The sequence below is a fragment of the Fukomys damarensis genome, unplaced genomic scaffold, assembly GCF_012274545.1.
Source record: "Fukomys damarensis isolate Sample0158 unplaced genomic scaffold, DMR_v1.0_HiC HiC_scaffold_14, whole genome shotgun sequence".
In the NCBI taxonomy this organism is placed as follows: Eukaryota; Metazoa; Chordata; class Mammalia; order Rodentia; family Bathyergidae; genus Fukomys; species Fukomys damarensis.
Genome location: NW_022900926.1, coordinates 43,700,802 through 43,722,957, shown reverse-complemented (window position 1 = coordinate 43,722,957; position 22,156 = coordinate 43,700,802). Strand labels below are relative to the sequence as shown.

Genomic DNA, 22,156 nt, shown 5'->3' with positions numbered 1-22,156 from the left:
GAAGAAATGTATATTATATCAAACATTTATTTCCACAAAAGCCACTAAAATATAGCATAGCTTTATGGCAGCTTTGGACATGCCCTTAAATATAAATGCTGACCCTTAGTAAAGCATCTTTGCTTAGCTTCCAAAAACACTATTTCTTTGATGAACAAGAGGAGGATATAGTCTCTAGAAATAGGAACTTCTGCCCTTCCCATCAACATTCAGAGCAGATATTACCCGTCATAAATGGGTTGGTTCTTCTCTGACCTCATTTGGGGATGGAACTTTTAACCAAAATAGTGTCATCCTCAAACCCACCATACCAAAGTAAGTGACACAGGAGGCACAAAAGACTATAAAAAGACAGAACATAAGCCTGCCCTTTGTCCACCTCACAGCAGACAAAAGCTTATCCAGCCCCCGTTGATCAGGAAAAGCAGTGATGTCTCCTATGAGGTCTTCAATGGTGAGTCCTGTGCGGGTGTGCACTGTGCTTTAGACGTGGACCAGATTATATTTCTGGATTGTGACATGAAACGCTAGACTCTGTAGAAGTCCATGAATACTGTACATGTAAGATAAGAAGTGAAATATTTGGTAGATACTTAAATCATTGTGCAGAATTTTCAAGAACTGATATACATCAGTTTGAAAGATGAGGTTAAAATTGAAAGATTGCTGTATTGTGGCTAAACCACACAAGAAGTGTCTCATGATGCTGTGCAGTAAAAAAGAATGTTTATTGACAACCTGTTTTCCTGAGTTGAAAGAATTTAATATAATTCTTCCACAGCATTTTTTAAAATCTACAATAAAATGGTTTACCATCCTTGAGGACTTCAAACCTGTGGAAACAAACTTTGTTTCCATTATATTTATGCCATAGTCTTAATACATCAAAACTATTTATTTTAGTTAGATATATGTTTAACTGTACTTTCCAATAAATGGACTTTATGTTTGTAAAATATTTAACTTAAAAATCTATTCTGAAATACAGTTTTATTACAGAATCGATGTATTATGAATTCAGAAAAATACATTCAGAAAACATACAGGAGTGCTAGTTCTTAGTTGCGTGTTACTGACACCCATGGATTTTCTACAGCCTTTTTCTCCAAGGTGCATGTTTAACTTCACACTGGGCTTCACACAATGGTAGGATTAAGAATAATGGTGCCGAAAGACATTTCCTCCTAGAAAAATCAAGATCATATATTCTTCCATTGACCTGATTGATGCATGTGCTGGCAGGCTGGTGATATGGTGTGGCTTGGCATTTTCCTGAAATTACTGGCAGACAGTGTATAATGTATTTTTCCTAAGTCAAAAGAAAGATGGGTAATATCCAATGGTCTTCACATGATATGGGTCATCTAAGACATTTTTCATTTCACTTATCTGAAAATTTAATATAGATTTTCCCAGAATATAATGTTTCTTATGATTAGCAACATAATCGTTATCAAAATAAATTTGCCAACAAGTAACACGAGCTAATCTAGTCTCCCATCTTTCTCTTTCTTCCCTTGCAGTTCCAGTCATTGCTGCTACTGCTAAGCCTAATGGCTGTGGTGAAGGCAGGAATACCAATCCCACGAAATCCAGGCTGTGCAACTACTGAGGGCAAGAACTTCCCCCAGAATGTCAGGGTCAACCTGAGCATCTTTAATTCCCTTACCCAGAATTTGAATTCCAGAAAGTCTTCAGACTACTACAAACGATCCACATCACCTTGGACTCTCCAGTACGTAAGAGCCTCAGATAAAATCTGTGTTCTTCAATTTTCCTGTGTATTATGGGGCCAGTTAAGTCACCCTGACCATGATCTTACTTAGAAATCAGTAAAGCCTGGAAGGGCAATTGTACAGAGCCGTGATTCTCAAACTTTCATTGTACAGACTGCTTTTGACAAGCACCAGGCCACCCCACCTCCTAACATTTATCCTGTTAGAATGTATAGTCACTCACATTAAATATTAACCCAAATTAGTAGTACTCATTATTTGAATATTTATGAGACCTCAAGTCTATTGTTTATTTGTTCAAAGAACTTAGACATTTATTGTAGGGGATTAATTTTTGAATTCTCTCTATAAGACCTATGATTAAGGGTACTTGTTGAAATAACTAATAATCACCTCAGGTGTTTGTGTTTATCTTTTGAGGGAAGGAGTTATAAATCCTGAGAAAATACAGCTCAATCTTAAGGGAGAAAGTATCATGTTGAGTATTTCTACTCCTTAATGAGTTAGATGGTCTTAATCTAAATTCACAATTCATCTATACTTACTATTCCTGATATTTAGACCTCATCAAGGAGTCAATAAAAAATGAACTTTGATCATTTGACTTTATGCAATTAAGCTTCAGTTATAAGGAATGTCCAGACTTACCTACCTGTAAGATTTCTTTGCCTCATCCCAATAAATCAAAAGTCAAACAGGAGAAAGGAAAGGAAGGTAATAGAGGAACTTCAGCTTTTGTTTCTAGCCCTTCATATCTCCTCTCTGCTATATCTCATGAAAATGCTGTCAGATTAAAACTCTGATATACTCCTGCTTCCCAAGATAGATTTCATCAAATCAGACAATTTGTATCTTATTCCTAGATCAGTCCAAGTCTACTCTTCCTTTGGTACTTTTTCTTCAATCAAATGTACCCTAAAACTTTATCTTTTGTGTCACACTTAAATCCTTTCTGTGGTCTGCACTCTTATTTTGTTCATTCTTCAAAGAAATTAGGTGGGGAAATGATCATGTCTTCTTTTCCGTCATAGTTAATGTGCTTGAAAATCCAAGTTTGGGGGCTGGAAGTGTAGCCTAGTGGTACAGTATGTGTTTCACATGCTCAAGGCAAGCTTGATTACTGGCACTGCAGTCAATTAATTAATTAACCAATTAATTAATTTTTAAAAGTCTAAGTGTTTCCCCAAAGTTCTTCAGACCACAGTCACTTTAAAATTTTGCAATGCCTATGATTTCTCATCCAGTGAATTTTCCTCCTCTTGTGTACTCATGTTTGATTCACTTTCTACTTTACCTGGAATTCACTTTCCCCCTGACTTTTGTCTCCCCTGCAGCCGCAACGAAGACCCTGAGAGATACCCGCCTGTGATCTGGGAGGCAGAATGCCGCTTCTCGGGCTGTGTCAACACGGAGGGGAAGGAGGTCTACCACGTGAGCTCCGTCCCCATCCAGCAGGAGATCCTGGTCCTGCGGAGGGAGTATCAACTCAGGTGTTTGTGTTTATCTTTTGAGGGAAGGAGTTATAAATCCTGAGAAAATACAGCTCAATCTTAAGGGAGAAAGTATCATGTTGAGTATTTCTACTCCTTAATGAGTTAGATGGTCTTAATCTAAATTCACAATTCATCTATACTTACTATTCCTGATATTTAGACCTCATCAAGGAGTCAATAAAAAATGAACTTTGATCATTTGACTTTATGCAATTAAGCTTCAGTTATAAGGAATGTCCAGACTTACCTACCTGTAAGATTTCTTTGCCTCATCCCAATAAATCAAAAGTCAAACAGGAGAAAGGAAAGGAAGGTAATAGAGGAACTTCAGCTTTTGTTTCTAGCCCTTCATATCTCCTCTCTGCTATATCTCATGAAAATGCTGTCAGATTAAAACTCTGATATACTCCTGCTTCCCAAGATAGATTTCATCAAATCAGACAATTTGTATCTTATTCCTAGATCAGTCCAAGTCTACTCTTCCTTTGGTACTTTTTCTTCAATCAAATGTACCCTAAAACTTTATCTTTTGTGTCACACTTAAATCCTTTCTGTGGTCTGCACTCTTATTTTGTTCATTCTTCAAAGAAATTAGGTGGGGAAATGATCATGTCTTCTTTTCCGTCATAGTTAATGTGCTTGAAAATCCAAGTTTGGGGGCTGGAAGTGTAGCCTAGTGGTACAGTATGTGTTTCACATGCTCAAGGCAAGCTTGATTACTGGCACTGCAGTCAATTAATTAATTAACCAATTAATTAATTTTTAAAAGTCTAAGTGTTTCCCCAAAGTTCTTCAGACCACAGTCACTTTAAAATTTTGCAATGCCTATGATTTCTCATCCAGTGAATTTTCCTCCTCTTGTGTACTCATGTTTGATTCACTTTCTACTTTACCTGGAATTCACTTTCCCCCTGACTTTTGTCTCCCCTGCAGCCGCAACGAAGACCCTGAGAGATACCCGTCTGTGATCTGGGAGGCAGAATGCCGCTTCTCGGGCTGTGTCAACACGGAGGGGGAGGAGGTCTACCACGTGAGCTCCGTCCCCATCCAGCAGGAGATCCTGGTCCTGCGGAGGGAACCTCAGAACTGCCCACTCTCCTTCCGCCTGGAGAAGATGAAGGTGACCGTGGGTTGCACCTGTGTCACCCCTGTGGTCCGCCACATGGGCTGAGAGCTTTGGTCAGAGCCCAGCCTGCCAGAAGCAGCTAGGCTTTCTGTGCAGCAGAAAGAACTCTAATTTCAGAACTCTCTTTCTGTGCAGCACTCAAGAACTCTAATCCTCCTAAGGCTCAGCCCGCTTCAGACCAAACTCACTAGAATTCTTGAAACAGTTCATCCCATTGAGATGTGGGAAGTAATAATGATTCCAAGATGGAATCAGAATCTCTGTCCTCTTTAACTAGGGAAGAAGGTTTACTCTGCTTCTTGTTTGCTTATCTAAGAGCTTAATGTTATTTATGTATTTAATATGTCCTGAGATTACTTTGGGGCATAAGATTTCATTTTAATGAATTATCTGTCTTGGAAATTTTATTATTTAAAAAGTAAAATCTGTATTTATATGAGCTATTTATGAATCTGTTTCCTAAGTCTTTCCAGAAAGGTGAAAGTTTAATTATTAGTTCCACCTAGGGAAATCTAGATAGGATTAAATGGCAACTAGAAATTTCTGAGCTTTTGTATGTATGAGCATACGATTTCTTCCTTTTCATAATGTGACTGAAAAGAGAGAAAGACTAAACCTAGTTTCATATTTATTAACTTAAACTTTTAAATTATTGAGGTTCCTTAAGGGAGATGGCAAGTCTAATTCTGTTCTGTTAAACCTTACAATACAATTACTCTGTGGTAATAAAAGTTGGGAAGAAAATTTGTTTCCTCATTCTTTCTCATTAAAAGCATTCTTGGTTTTTCACATCCATACATTTTGTATCCTTGGAGCCAACAAATTAGGGATCGGAAATGCAATTAGGCTTATGTTGGTTGTGTCTGTACTGAGCACAGTCCAGACTTGTTTTTCCTTGTCATTATTTCCTATGCAATATAGTATAAGAACAATTTACATAGCGCTTAAGTAGTGTGAAGTATTACAGTCATCTAGAGATTATTTAAAGTATACAAAAGGATGTGTGTAGGTTAGACGCAAATACTACCAATTTATATAAGGGCCTTGTACATCCACAGATTTTGTTATCTTGTGGGGGATGCCTGTCAAAAATCCCCCAAAGATACTGGGAGACAACTGGGGGACATCTCTTCCCTACTGAGAAGAGTATACAAATTCACCAATAGAGCAAAGCAAAAGATAGCTTTGAGCAACATGCCCTGGAACCATTCAAGTACAAGTTCTCAATTTCAGATGCTTTCCAGAAAACCTAGGGCAAGGCTTTCATACTATTAGGTGGTGCTGTGGACAGAAGCATTCCAGACTATATCAAGCAAATAAACTAATGGCTGTGGAAAAATGAACTTAAGATCAAGTGGGAAAAAATAAAAGAACCTCTCAAAAATATACCCTAAAATTTGACATAAAAAAGAAAGTGCTGAGAGAAGACACTGTTTTCAAAGTAAAATGTTCAGGGTCTGCACCAAAGTCAGCTTCCTTTGAAGATTAAGGTTCACCTGAGTTAACAGCAGCCACGCTCCTGGGACCTGTCTTCTTGGATCCAGTACACCCGAGGACACAGAAAGCAGCCTATTAAGGCAGGACAAACTTGAAGCATGAGAAAATTTTAGTGCAAGTAAAATAAAAACTGAATCACATTCAATTTCAGAGTAGCTTTAAGTTTCAAATCATAACCACCCCCTCTCATGGCCCATCTTGCCCTACTTCTGGAGGTTGCTAGAGATTTTCCAGCCAGTCCTCCGAGCAACCCGCTTCCTGGAAGACTGCCCCCTTCAGTCCTGCATTCCCCAGCCTGCTGCTCCTCCACCTGCTGCCCCTCCATCTAGGGGCCTATAGCCTTTCTGTACTTCCTTCCAAGTTCCACATCCAGGGATCAAGTTCTCCAGCCCCTATCCCTTCAGTGTTATTTTGCGTTCTTACAACTTTGTTTTTGTGCTATTCCAGTCATCAGCTTCCTAAAGGGGATCCATATACAGCTGCTACTTCCAGGTTCTCATGGCTTCATGCTTCAAAATTCATCACAAAAACCAACTGGTCATTGTTTATTCTTCCCTCAGTGCTGAAAAGAAAAATTTGTTTTTGTGTTATAGGGCATCCAAGAGAAGGGTATATATATGTCTATGGACCTGAAACATTATTTCACACTAGACTGTTTTTGGGTGGAAAGAGGCAGTTGCCTCCAGAGTTAGTCCAATTTTGCTCTTCTAACAAAATACCTGAGGCAGGAAATGTTATAGAGAAAAAGGAGTTTATTTAGCTCACAACTCTAGAGATTCAAAAGCAAGGCACCAGCATCTGCTCAGCTTCTGGTAAGGACCTTGTGATGAATGGCATCACACAGAAAGAGCCTGTGCTAAAGAAGGGTTCAGGGAATGTGACAAGTTAGTTCATAATGACCCATTCTCAAGACAGCCCCATGAGACCTGGTGCATGCTCATGAGACAGTGTCAATCCCTCCTGAGAGTGATGTCCCATCACTGAGTACCTATACTGGGTCCCTCCTCTTACAGGTTCCCCCACCTCAACACTGCCCCACTGGAGACCAAGAGTCTAACATAAAAACTTTTGGAGACAGTGCATATCTGAACCATAGCACTTTCTACATTCCCCATCCCTGACAGCCTTTTCTTTCTCTCTGTCTTCATATTCCCCAGTTGACACTATTGTCCACACAGTCATCCAAGCTAGGAACCCATGAGCCTTCTCCTTCTCATCTTTTCTCTTCCTCTCCCTCACAACTAACACCCCCACATCACCAGACTTGCTGTTTTCACCTCCCAGATGTTTCAGGCTTCCTTCCTCTCCATCAATACTACGCTGCCAAGGTTCAGGACTCCATCTTTTCTCATTTCTTTCCTCAGTTATTGCTGCAACTACTCACTTGTTTTTCCCACCATTGCTCCTGTCCCATCCTCCAACATCTGCCCATGGCACAGGCAAACATAGCAGAAAGTGCCTTCAGTAACCACCTCCTGATCGCTCATGCCACCACCTCCATGCTTTATGTTCCGGTTGGAGTAATGAGATTCTGGTGACAATCACCATGCTGCTCTTGACCTCTGTACCTGTGCTGTGTTTCCTCTCTGCCTGAATGTCCTCACCAACCTCTGCTCTCCTGGTCCTCTGTGCATATCATGCCTGGTACCATTAGCTCTAAAGAGCTCCTCAGATTCATCAGTCCCTGTTATGCTAGATTAGGTCTCTTTTCTGAATACCAAGATCAGTTTGGATATCTCTCATCACTACTCCAGCAGATTATACCTGCTTCATTTATTTAACCACTTTGTGGTCCCTTGAGACCAGCCACATCGACATCTGATCTGGCACATAATGAAAAGTCAGTGCTGAACTGAATCTGAATCAGTAATCCACAGACACTCAAGAGAGACAAAACTACACTCACTAAACTTACTCCCAAACTGGCTCCTGGTATGGCATCACCTACTTATCTGAGCCAGAAACTGAGCTTTCTGTCTGCCCCTCATTCCTCTCAACTAATCAGTGATGAGCCCTTCATCAACATTTCCTTTGTCCTCTCTCTCCTCTGCAGCTCCTAGGCTGCCATTGTAGTTACATCATAATATTTGGATGGTTCATCTTTATTGAATTGAGAAACACCTAGGAAATTAGTAAGGCACACTTCTGAGTGTGTGTTTGTGTGTGTGTGTTTTTGTTTGGGGGGGTGGGGGGATGTTTCCAGAGACAATTGGCAGGTGGGACAGCCAGCTGATATGGGAAACCCAACCTGAATATTGGTGTCACCATCCAATAGAATAGGGGCCCAATGCAACAAAAGCAGAAGATGCCTTCTTTCTACCTCCTTCCCAAATGACATGAAGTAAAATAACTTTGCTCTACAACCCCATTCTGCCATGATGCTTTGCCTCACTAGAGGCCCACAGCAATGGAACCAATCAGCTATGGTTTAAAACCTCTGCAAGTGTGAGCCAAAATAAATTCTCCTCCTTTCAGTTCTTTCTCCACTATTTTTTCACAACTGTAGAATGCTGACTAACTCAAATATGATCCTTCCTGGTGTCTCTGACTCAGTTCTTCTACTTAATAACATCTCTCAAATGTTCAAGGGATGTTAATCAAGGCAGATAATTAAAAACTTCTGCAAAGCCCAAATTAAAGTTCATTCCTGTGCATGTTACTGTCCAACGTGGGTCCTCGAGGGGCTTTGGTCCACCTCATCACTCAAGGACCAAGCTGGCAGCTTCCACCTTCAGCTCACCCTAAACTGCACTGTCTCATACAGCAGCTGCCAAATATTGAGCATTTGAAATCTGGAACATCTCGGTGGCGTTGTGTCATAACTATAGGATATATACTAGAATTCAAAGCAATATTTTTTAAAATATAGAATGTCTTGTTAATTTTTATGTTTATGAATGTTCAAATGTTTTAAATGTGTTGAGTTAAATATATTAAAATTATTAAAAATTTACATTTTTTAACTTTTTTGTTTTTGTGTTATGAGACATGGTCAAGCCATGTAGGCCAGGCCCACATGGAACTCACTATTTATCCCCAACTGACCTTGAACTTGTAATTCTCCTGCCGCAGCCTCCCAAGTTCTGGGATTACAGACATGCACCATCATATCCAGCTATATTTTTAGTTTTTCAATGCAACTACTATAAATTTATCATTTAAATTGGTAGCATTATATTTCTGTTAGACAAGTAGCCAATGAAAGGTAAGTCTAAAAACTATGCATGCAGTGTTTAAGGACCAGCTTCCAGCTGCCAGAACTGAATCACAAAAAATAATTTATGCCAAGAAGATTGGGAAGGATAGCCTTTCTGCATGATTCAAAAAAAAAAAAAAACATAGCATTACCTCTACCATCATACACATGATGAAAGCCCAAGCATGACATATAATCACAATCAAACAATTCCAAGCAGTTAAGATGTTAGGGGGCTACTTTCTAGAAGAAGAAAGCCTACATTACAAGTGAGGGTTACATAATTATATAAATCACTATGCATCTATACTAATTTTTTACATGTTCTTTACAAATTTTGGCATTGTAACATGCCAAAAAAAAAAAGGCAGATAACTTGATTGTGGCCTGTATCCCAACAAATTGCAGCTCACTTGTGTTTTGCAATCAACATTGATCTACTCCACTTCTCAAGAAAGAACATTCTAAAACATAAATCTGATTATATTACTCCCCTAATCATCTCTCAAGAAATAACATGCTCTCTAAAATGTAAATCTGATTATTTTACTCCCCTACTCATTCCTCAGTAACTCTCCTGAACCTATAGTGTAAAGCCCAAACTGTCTCACCCAACACAAAAAATACCTCCATGGCCAGGCCCAGTCCACCTCTCTCTGAGCTCTTGCCCTTTCTCACCCCGCCCCGTGACTAATACTCAATGTGGTTCACACCTCTGGGGCTTTTCTTACACTTTCTTATCCTTAGTCTCCCCATTTCTCGTTACCATGAAACTGGCATAAATATCTACACATTTCTAGAACTCAGATGAAATTAAATCAGATCTCTAGAGATGGAGTTTGAGAGACTGTTCTTGGGACAATCTCCCCAGTTGGTTTTAATGTACTCAAAATCACTGATAGAGAAGATCAATTTGAGATACTAAAAATGCAGATGAATATTAACAAATAACTTGATGAATATATACTGATTATAGACATAAAAGCTAGGAAGCAGAGATAAAATATGTGAGCCACAGAAATTTGAAAGAAACATGAATAAGTTAAGATGAAATAAGGGCAGTTGTCGTAAGAGAAAAGATTCATGGGTTAAGGAAATGTTTAACTATGAAAACAAGGTTTAGAGAAAATTAATTATGAAACCATATCCAAAAACAATCAGTATGTTTTATTTTAGGAATGAAAAATATATGAGACTCATTCAGGAGAAATATATAAAATCAGAAACCAAAATGTATATTTTCATCATACGTTTTCACAGCAGACAGAGAGATAATGGAGTAGTCTTCAAGACACAGAAGGGAAGAAAGTAGAGATGAGACAGTATCTGAAGGGTAAATCTTCTTGGACCACTCAGTGATATATTTGAAATATTAGGTTGACTGATATGCTTATGAGCTATGCACTTCTCTGTATTGTGTAATTGATTTATCAGCATAAGTGTGGGTGCAGTGGACTCCAAAACAGAAGGATTAAGTGATTTTTACAGGTTCTGAATGCTCAAAGAGCTCCTACGTTCAGATCTCTTTACACTCACAGTGTCCAGAACTCTAGCAACAGCACTTTCACCCTCTGGTGAAATACTGAGGATTCTACCAGCCCAGGGGTCTGGTAGTGGAGCTTAGAGTTCATAAATTAACGTATATATACTGAGACTCCAATCAGCTTTCATTTTAATCTTGAGCAGATTTCTTGGGATAGGGGAAATCCCTCTAACATAAAGACACATATGAGCATCAATTTAGCTATAAATATCTCTAGTTTCTCATTCTTTGTGGCTAAGTAGTACTCCATTTTATGTAAAAAACCACATTTTCTTTATCCAGTCTCCTGTTGATGGATACACACTGAGGCGATACTCTTAAGTAAAACAAATAGGACACATATGTGTAAATAGTTTCTCTAGTGTGAGAAATTAAAAATGTAAATAAGGACCAAAAGGTATAATAGATAATGTGAAATAGGAGGAAAGGTGCAAAGGAAAAGGGGAAGAAGCAGGGTAGGGAGAAAGTTGGGAATGGAATTAACATGAGAAAAAGAAAAATGGAAGGAAAGTCTTTATAGATAGGGAGGGGTGGAGGAGTTGAAGGGAAGACGGGGGAATGGAGAAAAAATAAGAACCAAGATGGATATGTAAAGGTGCAAATTTCCAATGATGAATGTCATTACATTGTATACTTTAAATGTACAAATAAAATTAATTAATTTTTTAAAAAGACAGATCTGAGGCTGGTCATGGTGGCAAATGCCTGTGGTCTCAGCACTTGGGAGGCCAAGGCAGGAGGACTGCTGCAAATTTTAGGCCAGCCTGGACTACAAGTTCAAGGCCAGTCTGAATGACATAGTGTGACCCTGTCTCAAAAAAAAAAAAAGACAGGAAAGAAAGAAGAGAGAAAGAAAGTAAAAGAAAAGAGACAAATCAGAAAAAAAGAGCATTGAGAGAAATCATGCAAGAAAGTACCGCAAAAATATATTTAAAAGTCTCAGAAAAATGGCTGTTCTCAAGAAATCACACAATAACAAATGTTGGCTGGGTTGTGGGGAGAAAGGAGCCCTTCTCCATTGTTGGGGGGAGTGCAGACTGGTGCAACCACTATAGAAATCAATATGGAGATACCGCAAAGAGCTGGGATTAGAGGTTCCATTTGACCCAGCCATCCCTCTGCTGGGTATCTTTCCAAAAGAATTAAAGGAATCATACCACAGCGATGTATGCACACCCATGTTTATAGCACCACAGTTTGTAATAGCTAAAACTTGGAAACAGCCTATTTGCCCATCAGTTGGAGACTGGATAAAGAAGATGTGGTTTTTCTATAAAATGGAATACTACTCAGCCATAAAGAATGAGAAATTAGAGTCATTCATAGGAAAATGGATACATAGTGAGGATATACTCCTAAGTGAAATAAGTCACACATGTGTAAATACTGAATAGTTCCTCTGGTGTGAAAAACTATAATAGTACATAAGATCCTAATGAGATAATTGACAATGTGAAATAGGAAAAAAAGGGCTAAAGGTGTAGGGAAAATGGGAAAGGTGGGGGAAAGGTAATAAGGGAAAAGAAAAAAAATGAGAAAATGAAAAGAGGGAAATAAATTGTTGTAAATGGGGAAGGGAGGAGGGGCTGAAGGGAGGACAGGGATAAGGGGAAAAAATGAGAACCAAGACCTGTCATGTAAAGGTACAAGATCCCAATGATAAATGTAGCTGTACTGTATACCTCAAATGTACCAATAAACTCAATGAGAAAAATAAAATAAAAGCCTCAGATGCAGAAGGCCTACGAAATCATGGCTTCTTAAAATCAAAGTAGAATACTACTTTTAAAAAGGGAAACACCAAGAACTGAAAAAAATAGTTCTTGAAAATTTAAAAACTGATAGCATAAATGAAATAGTAAAAGGGAATACTTGAAGAAAAAGTTGAGAAAGTGTTCAAGGAAATAAGGCAGAAAGATAAAATGTTGGAGAAAAGATTAAAAAGGAACCTTTCAGGAAGAACTATATCAAAGTAGAAAAATATAGTAAAAAATGGAGAAGAAAATAAACAGCCAAACACATGAAAGAAAAGTTAAGAATCAGCTACCAGAGGTTTCATCAAAATGCCCACTCTAAATGAAACAGACTCAACCCAGACCACATCTTAATGAAATTTCAGATACTGAAGACCAAGATAAAATTTTATAAGCTTCGTAGGGGGAAAAAAACAGCTCATGTACAAAGGACCAAGACTAAGAATTCTTTCAGAATTCTTAACTGTGATTCTAGAACATAGAACACAATGGAATAATGTACTAAAAATTACAAAAGTAAGTCATTTTCATCATAAAATCCCAAACATATTGAAGCTGCATTATGAAGGAAGAAAATATTTTCAGATAATCAAGCTCATAAATAAATTTGCTTCCCATACAACCAATCTCAAGAAATCACTTGAGGGTATATTCCATCAAAACAATATAGTAAAACAAAGCATAGGAAGATGAGAAGTACAGGAAATAGAGTCAACACAGGAGAGTTACTACGGGGTTTTGTGCCACAACGATAAAGGAGAATCCAGGAAGATAGCTGTGCACCAGAGGTAGATGGTACCCAACCTAGATTGGTGCCATGTGATTCCAGGGACATATATGTTGAGGATTATTAACAGCAACATCCCCTCTGCCACTGAGCTCTCTTGAAGTTGAGAGCAGAACTGCCAGGTCAGCTATCTCAGATTCTTATCTATATGTAGCTTCTCTTGGCTGTGATGAATTTCCTCATTTCCTCCTTGTCCTGCCTGGATTAGTTTAAGGTACTCATTTCTTCCCTCTCACCCTCACCCACCAAAGCATCTGTTTAGACCTACATTTCCAAACTGGAGACTAAGCCTCAAAAGAACAGACGCAGAAAATACAAAGCAATCTGTTCACTTTGACCTAACTTCTATTAGACTTGAAGGACCTAGCCTAAGAGCTCCAAGGCAGACCTATAATGCACAGTGGCTGAACAAACCTTTATTTCTCACTCTCATAATAGTTTGTTTGAGGTGTTCCTGCTCATGTCTCCACCACATGGGAATTAGGGAGCCCAGTTTCCTCCTCATCTTATGGCTGTAGGGGTGCTGGAAAACAATGTCCCTGGATGAACAGATACATCCCAAGTCCAACTCTCTGTACTGAGCAGTGAGGACAGCTGGCCAGCTCTGCCTCACTGGCCCCATCCAACATCCCCAGGGTTTCCCAACTCTCACTCATGACCTCTCTATAATATGGTCCTATAAAATCCTCCTGGGAGACCCTCTAATAGTGGAAACGCTGTCTTCTCTCCATTAGTTGGTTTTGTGTTTGCCCAACTGGTGTTTCAAAACTAAGCAATTAAACTAAACACTTAAGGGTGCACACATAGATGTAATGCAATTAAGAGAAGCAAGAGGGAAATGGACACAAAAGACAGAATAGTGATTTCTTCTAGAGGGAAAAATGGGCAGGGCAGGGACACCAGGGCAATATGTTATTTCTTTGTATTTCCAGGAATGTGAGCTTTTTTTGTTTCTGTTTTTTCCTTTAAATTGCACACATACATTTTATTCACTCTTTTGGATGTATGATACAGTTCACATTTGAAAGGTTTTTTAATATGTGAAAGAAACCACAAAGGAAAATGATGATAGATTCAGCTAATCAAAACTATAAATCTTCTATTTTAACATATTTACCTGAAAAGCAAACAAGTTGAAGAAATATTTGACACAAATACTGGAAGGATTAATTGAAGCCCACTAACCTGGCCACTAGGAGCACATCTAGCTCTTGGCCTTTGTCCTCCTGTCCCCTCTGCCTGGACTGCTCTTCCACTGACAGCCTGCTGGACTAACCCTTCCTTCATTTGTGCAAATGTCACTTTCTTGGTGAAGCCATCCCTGATCACCCTGGCTCCCAGCTTCCCTGACTTATTTTTCTCCATGGCATTCATCTGCTACTAGTCTATTATTTATCTTATTCATTGTGTTTTGTGTCTGTCTAATCTCACTAGAATGAAAACTCTGTGTAGGCAGGAATTATTCTCTGCTTTACATCTATCTCAGTACTGAAAACAGTGCCTACCTAGCACACAGTAGGTGTTCCATAAACATTTGTTGACTGCATGGATGGATGGATGAATTAATAATATACGAAAAATTTATGATGACTAAGATTATAGTTAACATCATCTGCAAGTAGGACGAAAGATATGCTGACAATTTACAGGATATAAGACATTAAATCACACAGTAGGTGTTCCATAAACATTTGTTGACTGCATGGATGGATGGATGAATTAATAATATATGAAAAATTTATGATGACTAAGATTATAGTTAACATCATCTGCAAGTAGGACGAAAGATATAAGCTGACAATTTACATGATATAAGACATTAAAATAGCTCATAAGCATGTTGAAGAATCAATGAGTACCATTAAGGACCAAATAAATTTATATTAAACAGTCTTTTTCCTGTCAAATTAAAATAGTTTACTTTTTAACTTTAATGGTGTTGGCAAGAAGGTGCTAAATTGAGCAATGATTCATTACTAATAAGTGTAAGTTAGTGAAAGGAATTATATCATCTAAAAGCTTTTAAAGTGTTCATATTTTTGGCCCAGTGACTACAACAAAATAATTTAAAATATATAGAAAAATGGAACTCTGCAAATAAAACTTACACAGCATATAATAACCATGAAAACTTTTTAAATGTCCAAAATGTAGTACCTAGGTAAAAATAGTGAGTGAAAGACTGATTCAACTATTTGGAATAAGACATTGAAAAACAGAAAGTAAATACATGAAAATGCTAACAGAATTACTCTTTATTAGACCATTTTTCTTTAGACAATTATTTCTTTATGATTTCTGACTTTAAGTGACTCTTTCTTTGAAAATACAAAGCAGTAACCATGATCTAAAATTTTGCAGCTTTAAAAATAATTATTTTTTGTGAATTGAATGTTATTTCCATTGTTAAAACAACAGTAAAATGAATGGGGAAAATGAGATTATAAAAATGTCCCTAACACAGAATCAACATCTGAAATCTGGACCCTCAAATTGGAAAATAAAACAAGAACAGCTAAAACAAGCCACCAAAGCTATGGTCTCTTGCATCCCCTGGTGGCCACACACTCAAGTAGACAAAAAGCAAAGTGAAAATCCACTCCAGATGGAAAGCTACAAACTCTAGCAAATACTTCATTCTAAAAACAAATCTTTAAAATATCAGGAAAAAGATCTACACCACACATCGCAATAGTGAAATAAGCATATATTTTCAGCCTTTTATGTTGTCGGTATCCACTGCTTACAATTAAAGGCCTGGAGCCACATATACTGTGTTGCGTCTACACCACTATTTAGCAACAACTCACATTAAAGAACTTGGCAAGTCTACTTCAGAGCATAAATGACACAAATAGACTAATGATCAAATGAGGTCATCAGTGTCATGTGTCCTTGGCTTTGTCATACTTGAGGTGACAAATCAATTCAAGAGGATCAAAAGTAGTGTTGGAATGGAGGAGGGAACACAGAAAACTGGGTTCAGATGCTTTTAAGTATCAAAAAATCACTAGCTGAAGTGCTGAGATGGTAATTTTCCATATTTCAAACTGAGAATGATCCGAAACTGTTTTAACTCCCACTCTTTTCAAGCTTTTGTACCCAGTCATTCTCCCGGAACAGCTCCTGCCACCATCACCAATGACTTCCAGGTTACCAAATTCCAAATTATTTCTCAGTCTTCATCTTGTTCCACCCTTCATCAGTGTGTGTCATCCATGTGCATGCCCTCCTTCGTCCTCTGTTTTCCCCAAGCTCCCTTTCATGGCTCATCTTTCTGTCAGCAGGTTTGCTTCAGTTATAAAAGCACAGCAACTGAAGCATGAGGACAAATGGGAAGATGAAGTAAGAAAGTCCCACACTTACCAAGCTCTTCTGTGTGCCTGGCGAAGGCCTGGTGTGCTGCTAACGTTATCACATTTAGTCTGTATAGCTGTTTCCTCTGTCTTCAGCATTAAGGAAGGCATGACTGGAAGGGATACCTGAGTTGAAGGCCTTTTCTCAGCCCTCCTCTTCAGTCTGCACTGGGGAAAACCATGCCTGCAGGCTCTTTCCTATGCTGTCAGCAAAAAAGTCTGACCTGACTTTTTAGAGCCAAAGCAAAGGCTCTACAATGAAACAGAGGCAGAAAGAAATCTCAGCTCCCTCCACTTCTGCAGCCCACTTTACCTCCAAGTACAGCTTGTACCTTCACCTCTTATCCCAGGGTCTCTAGCTTGACCTCATGTTGGGAGAATCACCTACTCTCCCTGAGGCTCTACTGTCAAATATCTTGAGCTCTGAAGGATCCTCAAAGTGCCCACCAGGTCTTCACAGCCTGGATAAAGTTGTGTATGAGATGACATCTGGCTGTGCCGGGTCTTTCCCAGCACTGGGTCACAGGCTGCCAAATGCAGTTCCTCATGCTGTGTCTACATTTTCAAAGGAAAATAACTCAAGACCTGAGGAAGTTGTGAGCCACCTCTGGGGGAAAGGATTTAGGAATAAGATGTGTAAATATCAAAGTGTTGGCTTTTTAGGACAGATACTATGATTTAAGGTGTAGCAGGAAAATTATTGAAATTATGAACTTGTTCACACAATTGTGAGGCAGAAGTTTGCTCTTTTCCCAAAAGCATCCCTATATTTACCTCTTCCCAACACACCTAGCTTTCAGTCCTCTATCTTTCCTTGCATGAAAGGTTTCCATGGCATCAGGGCTTCCATTCTGCACCACGGTATGAGTGACATGCACTAACATGTCATCACTCCCTCCCCACACTTCCACTCCAGAGTGGATCTCCAGTGGCCCAAAACAGTCACTTCCACACATAGTCACAGGAGCACAGAGGCCTTTTCTAGGCCCCCCACAAACTAGAGCTACAGAGTATAAACTCCTTCCCTGTATGCAGAGTCTGTACAGGAGTATAAACTGCTTCCTGATCAGAATCCAGCCTCACGTGTAGTAATTTTTTGAGTTTAGGGAATTTATTTGACATTTCTACACTTCTGCTTCACATTCAAGAAGTGAAAATAATAATAGAAACAACTAATAAAAATTTTTTATAACTAAAAGCAGTAATGTTTACTGCACTCGTGGCGTGCTGAGGATGCTCATGATCTGGTATTGTGTTTATTTTGTTGTGTTCATATCTTCTAGACAACCAGCTGTGCTCTGTATGGAAATGGCCAACAAGATCTCCTGGGCCACCACTGATGTGCTGATGAGTAAAGACAGAGACAAGGCAGCCAAACTGGATCTGCATCTGCTACCTGTGTCTGGTTTTGTCACTGGGGTGATTCCTTTTCCTGCTACAGAGACCCCTGCATTCCTTTTGCCTTAGGTTTCTGTCCCTTTTGGAGGTTACTCAGCCCTAGAGTCACTGCCCTGTAGTTGGCCCTAATCGAGCATCAATGATAGGAACTGAAATGTCAAAGTAATCATGTTGACGTTTTGGTGTGTTTTTGTTTTTCTTGTTTTTAGTAGTTGACGAGCTTTCTCATTCTTTCCGATATTCATTGGATGTTAAACCTGTGCATGTTTTTGTACTAGGCCCTTATAGACAGTAAAAAGGAAATACAAGACCGTCTCTTTAGAAGAGATAATGTCTACCATTCCTCCTTCTTCTCCTTCTCCCCCTCCTTCTGGCTGGTCTGTCTGAGATAGAAGTTCATCAGAAAGAATAAAAGACATGGGATGAGGGGAGAGTACATAGACAGATTCATTTTGCAACTTTTTGAAGAACTAACCTCTCTTTTGAAGGCCCATGCACATTAGGGCCAATCATTAAAATGCATCCACATCCAAACATTTTTATACATAAATATTTTAGTTGAATAAATTTCAGTTGACTAACATGCAAAAGCATGTCATTCAACTTCATTTTAATTTTGTTGGCTTCCATTGGCATTTTGGAGCCAATTAATTTCCTTTTCCACATCTCAGAAATTCTTATGCAGTAAAAAATTTTCTAAGTGCCCTAGAGCTTACTAGACAAAACAGTTCTGGTTGAAGTTGGATTTAAATTCTAGCTCTGTTATTTAGCTCAGTAAATTACTAAGCTCTGTGAATTTCAGTCATCTTAACATTGAAGTATAATTGCTCTGACATAACTTCCTCCCTCTAGACTCGCTTCCAAAGGGTTCCATCACCTCTCAATAGTGCTACAAGCTGGGGACCAAGCCATCAACACATTGGGTTTTTGGAGGACAATTGCTCAAACCACAGCATGCTCCTTACCATTCATTCCTATTCCCATACTTCAAACCTCATGCTTTGTGTTCTGCAACAACCACATTCATGGACAGCCTGTCCCCTTGTGTTCCATGTCTCAGGACTTTTGCTTTCTTATGTCTTGGCAGGGGTACTGCAAGGTATCAGGGTGATAAAAGAAGCTCACACACAGGCCTGTACAGCAAGGTCTAGACCCAAATGAGACATCTCAGAGCAGGAGTGATGGATAGGCTTGCAGAGAAGAGACAGCATCACTGGGTTGTTCTTCATCAAAGCAAATCCAAATAACAAAATACACTTATTATTTCCTCAGATATAACAACTGTCATCCACAGTATCACAGATCAAATGCAATAAAAACTACTTTGTTTTTAAGTTACATCGAGCACTTACTTTGAGTAAACAAAAAGAGATCCAAAGATTAGGAAATGGGGAGGGGAGAAGGGTTTGGAAGGAGGGCAGGGACAAGGGGGAAAAATGAGAACCAAGACCTGTAAAGGTACAAGATCCCAATGATGAATGTAACTATACTAAAATGTACCAATAAACTCAATGAGGAAAAAAATAAAGAAAAAACAAAGATTAGGAAAGAAGTTCCCATCCTCAAAGAGTTCACAGTCTAGTGAAATAAAGGGTAGGGATGGAAAATAAGAGTGAAGAAAGGACTGGGTCTTACAGCAAACATAGGCTAAATTGCTAGCACCATTTATAAATATATCAAAGACTTTCAAAAGAAATGTATTTCACTACTGAAAATACAGAGATGCCTAAAGATTCCACAGGTGCTTGTTTAGCCCTACACATCATCACATTCTCTGGTACCAACTCTTAAGGATGTAGATTTTGGGCTATAGCTGACATGTCTCTCAAAGCTTGAAGCTTATTCTTGATGATATCTAAATAGTCTACTCATGTCTGTGGTTTAAAGCAAGCATCCTTAAAAGGCTGAGATGAAAGGTGACCTATGTTTCATGTGCCTTACAGCAGAATACCACAGGTTGGTTGCTCTGATAAGTTCCTGGAAAGACTACAATGCACAGTGCTTTGCTCATACCCATACATGTGCCAAATATGAATTATCATGATGGTAATGCTGATGGCGATGAAGACTCAGTCATCAACTAGCATTTACTGAGAACACATTTGTCATTGGTCCTGTGTTAATTACTGGAAAGACAAAGATAGGAAGGCTGGCTCATTCACCTTTGCCTACCCAGTGACATCACAGTGAAATGGCGTCTTAGCTAACTCTTACTAGATAGTTATAATCATGAAATCATTATGCTGGCAAGAGTCACAATGATCTTGCAGTCTATTTCTCTGCCAAAAGATAATAAAAGTGATATTATTCATGATAAAAAGGTCATTAAATCTAATTTTAAAGAACTCCAAATACAGAAAATTCATAATTTAGTGATCTATTAGCCCAAAAAAGCAAGTCCTCTTTAATTAAGTAAAGTCTTGGATCATGTACAACTCTATAAAAACACCTTAAGAACTTTAACCTTGAGGAAGATGCAACAAGATATCAAAGATGCCATAAAAACCTTACTTTTAATTTAGAAAAATAAAGACACATGACTGATTCAAGAATAAAGTAGCATTATATAAGAATATAACAATTTATCAAATTGCATCCAACAAATTTTATATTACACAATGGCACTCCCATTTTGGAAAGATCTGTAGTAATGTGAATTAAGCAAGAACTACAAAGATAACTTTTTGGGAAAGAACTCTGGAGCAATAAACCTGAAAAGGGATGACAGGATGAGAGCCAGGGAGCAAATGGAGGAGTTGGCCTCAGCTAGGATTAGTCAGTTCATCAAGAGTTCTAGGTAGGTGTATAGGACTTTTAGACATTGTCTTCATGTTGTTTTTCTTTTCTGCATAAAATAAGAAATAAGGTCACCTGCTGAGTATGAAAATGGCACAGATAGGATTGGAGATCTGAAGGGTATATCAAGATAAATTTGGAAATTAAAGGCAGTAAGTTGAAAACTAGCACAAGGAGATAAGAGACTATGATATAGTCATGTAGAAGAGTGGGAGGGTAAGTAGCTATTTAGATGGCATCATGGACTCAGTTGAGGTTAATGGGTTAAAGTAAGATCAGGTAGCTGAATTGCATATTTTTCTCCAGCCATAGTCAACAGTGCAGTTTCGAGCACAGCAGTAAATGGAGACGTGAATGTAACAGAGTTTGGGATTTTTACCAGTTGAAAATTACCAGGAAAAAGAAGCAAAGGACTGACAACATATGCGAAAGAGTGAACGTGATAATTGGCCACGAGAGTCAAGCTTGCTAAGGGGGAAAATAGAACATAAGGACAAAGGACAGTAAAATGAGTACAGAATTTAATCGGGATGGGCTTAAAGATTGTTGCAGTTGGGGTCCTCAACTCTGACATGTAATCACCAATGGCTACTGAATTTTCCATTCCACTTGCACTTAAAGTTAAACTAATTCAATCACATAATTGATGTATCTGACTCCAATCCAGTCTAAAGAATTATGGATTTCATAATGTGCACAAAAGCAAGTCGAGGATGTGGGGTGAGGTGCAAATGAGAAAGCACAGTTGAAGTGTAGACTCCTAACATATGGCTGAGTGAGAAAGTAGCCAAGAGAAAGAATCCAAGGTAGAATAAAACCCTTGACTAGAAGGTGATATGCCCTGTTTTGGTAGTACCTTACATGTACATGTAGTTGTAGAATATATTTGAAGAAAGAAATTGAATGGAGTAATTGAAAATCATGTGATTTTTTTTTCCTGAGGGGAAAGGTAAGAAGTGGCAGTGGAAGTTGCAAGATGACATGCATTTTTTAAATAGTAAGGGTAAAATCAATAGGGCCTGATAGGGTATATGGAAAGAGCCAAATAGAAGCACTTTGAAAATGGTGAATGGGGTAGAAGGTGATGCTTCTGAGTATGGTGATGAATGGAAGATGAACAAGAGAATAGGAGTAAATGAAAGTGGTGAATCAGCTTTTACATGTTGAGTTTAAGATATGTGTGGAATATACCAATTGGGATGCCCCATGGGAAAATGGGAAAATGATTCTTAAGCTTAGGAAAAGTTTAGACTTGAAGATCTTTAGTGAATACAGCACTTTGGGCAAAAGCAGGCAGGATCTAAAGCATGGTGTGGGCATGTAATTATCAGAAATCATAGGTTCATTGGTATTACAAAGTGAAAAATTCTGATGGCTACAAATTGACCCTTCAGAACTGTGATGCCTAAGGATCAAGAGCAAAAGAAGAGTCTGTGAAAGAGACAAAAAAAGAACTCAAAATGTACCAAAAAAA

The 22,156-nt window shown here is 38.6% G+C and overlaps 1 protein-coding gene across 1 annotated transcript; it reads left to right on the top strand.

Moving 5' to 3' along the window:
- The first annotated feature begins 430 nt into the window (after positions 1 to 430).
- Il17a (interleukin 17A) lies at positions 431 to 4,400 on the top strand. Its single transcript, XM_010631094.1, has 3 exons — positions 431 to 463; positions 1,530 to 1,735; positions 4,163 to 4,400. Exons 1-3 carry the CDS (start codon positions 431 to 433, stop codon positions 4,398 to 4,400), a joined length of 477 nt encoding a protein of 158 aa, XP_010629396.1.
- The last annotated feature ends 17,756 nt before the right edge of the window (positions 4,401 to 22,156 follow it).

Excerpts from the sequence above, each read along its gene's own strand:
- Il17a (XM_010631094.1), top strand. The coding sequence starts at position 431 with ATGTCTCCTATGAGGTCTTCAATGGTGAGTCCT. Across the intron at positions 464-1,529 it reads GGTCTTCAATGGTGAGTCCT|TCATTGCTGCTACTGCTAAG; the intron begins GTGCGGGTGTGC and ends TTGCAGTTCCAG. Across the intron at positions 1,736-4,162 it reads ACATCACCTTGGACTCTCCA|CCGCAACGAAGACCCTGAGA; the intron begins GTACGTAAGAGC and ends TCTCCCCTGCAG.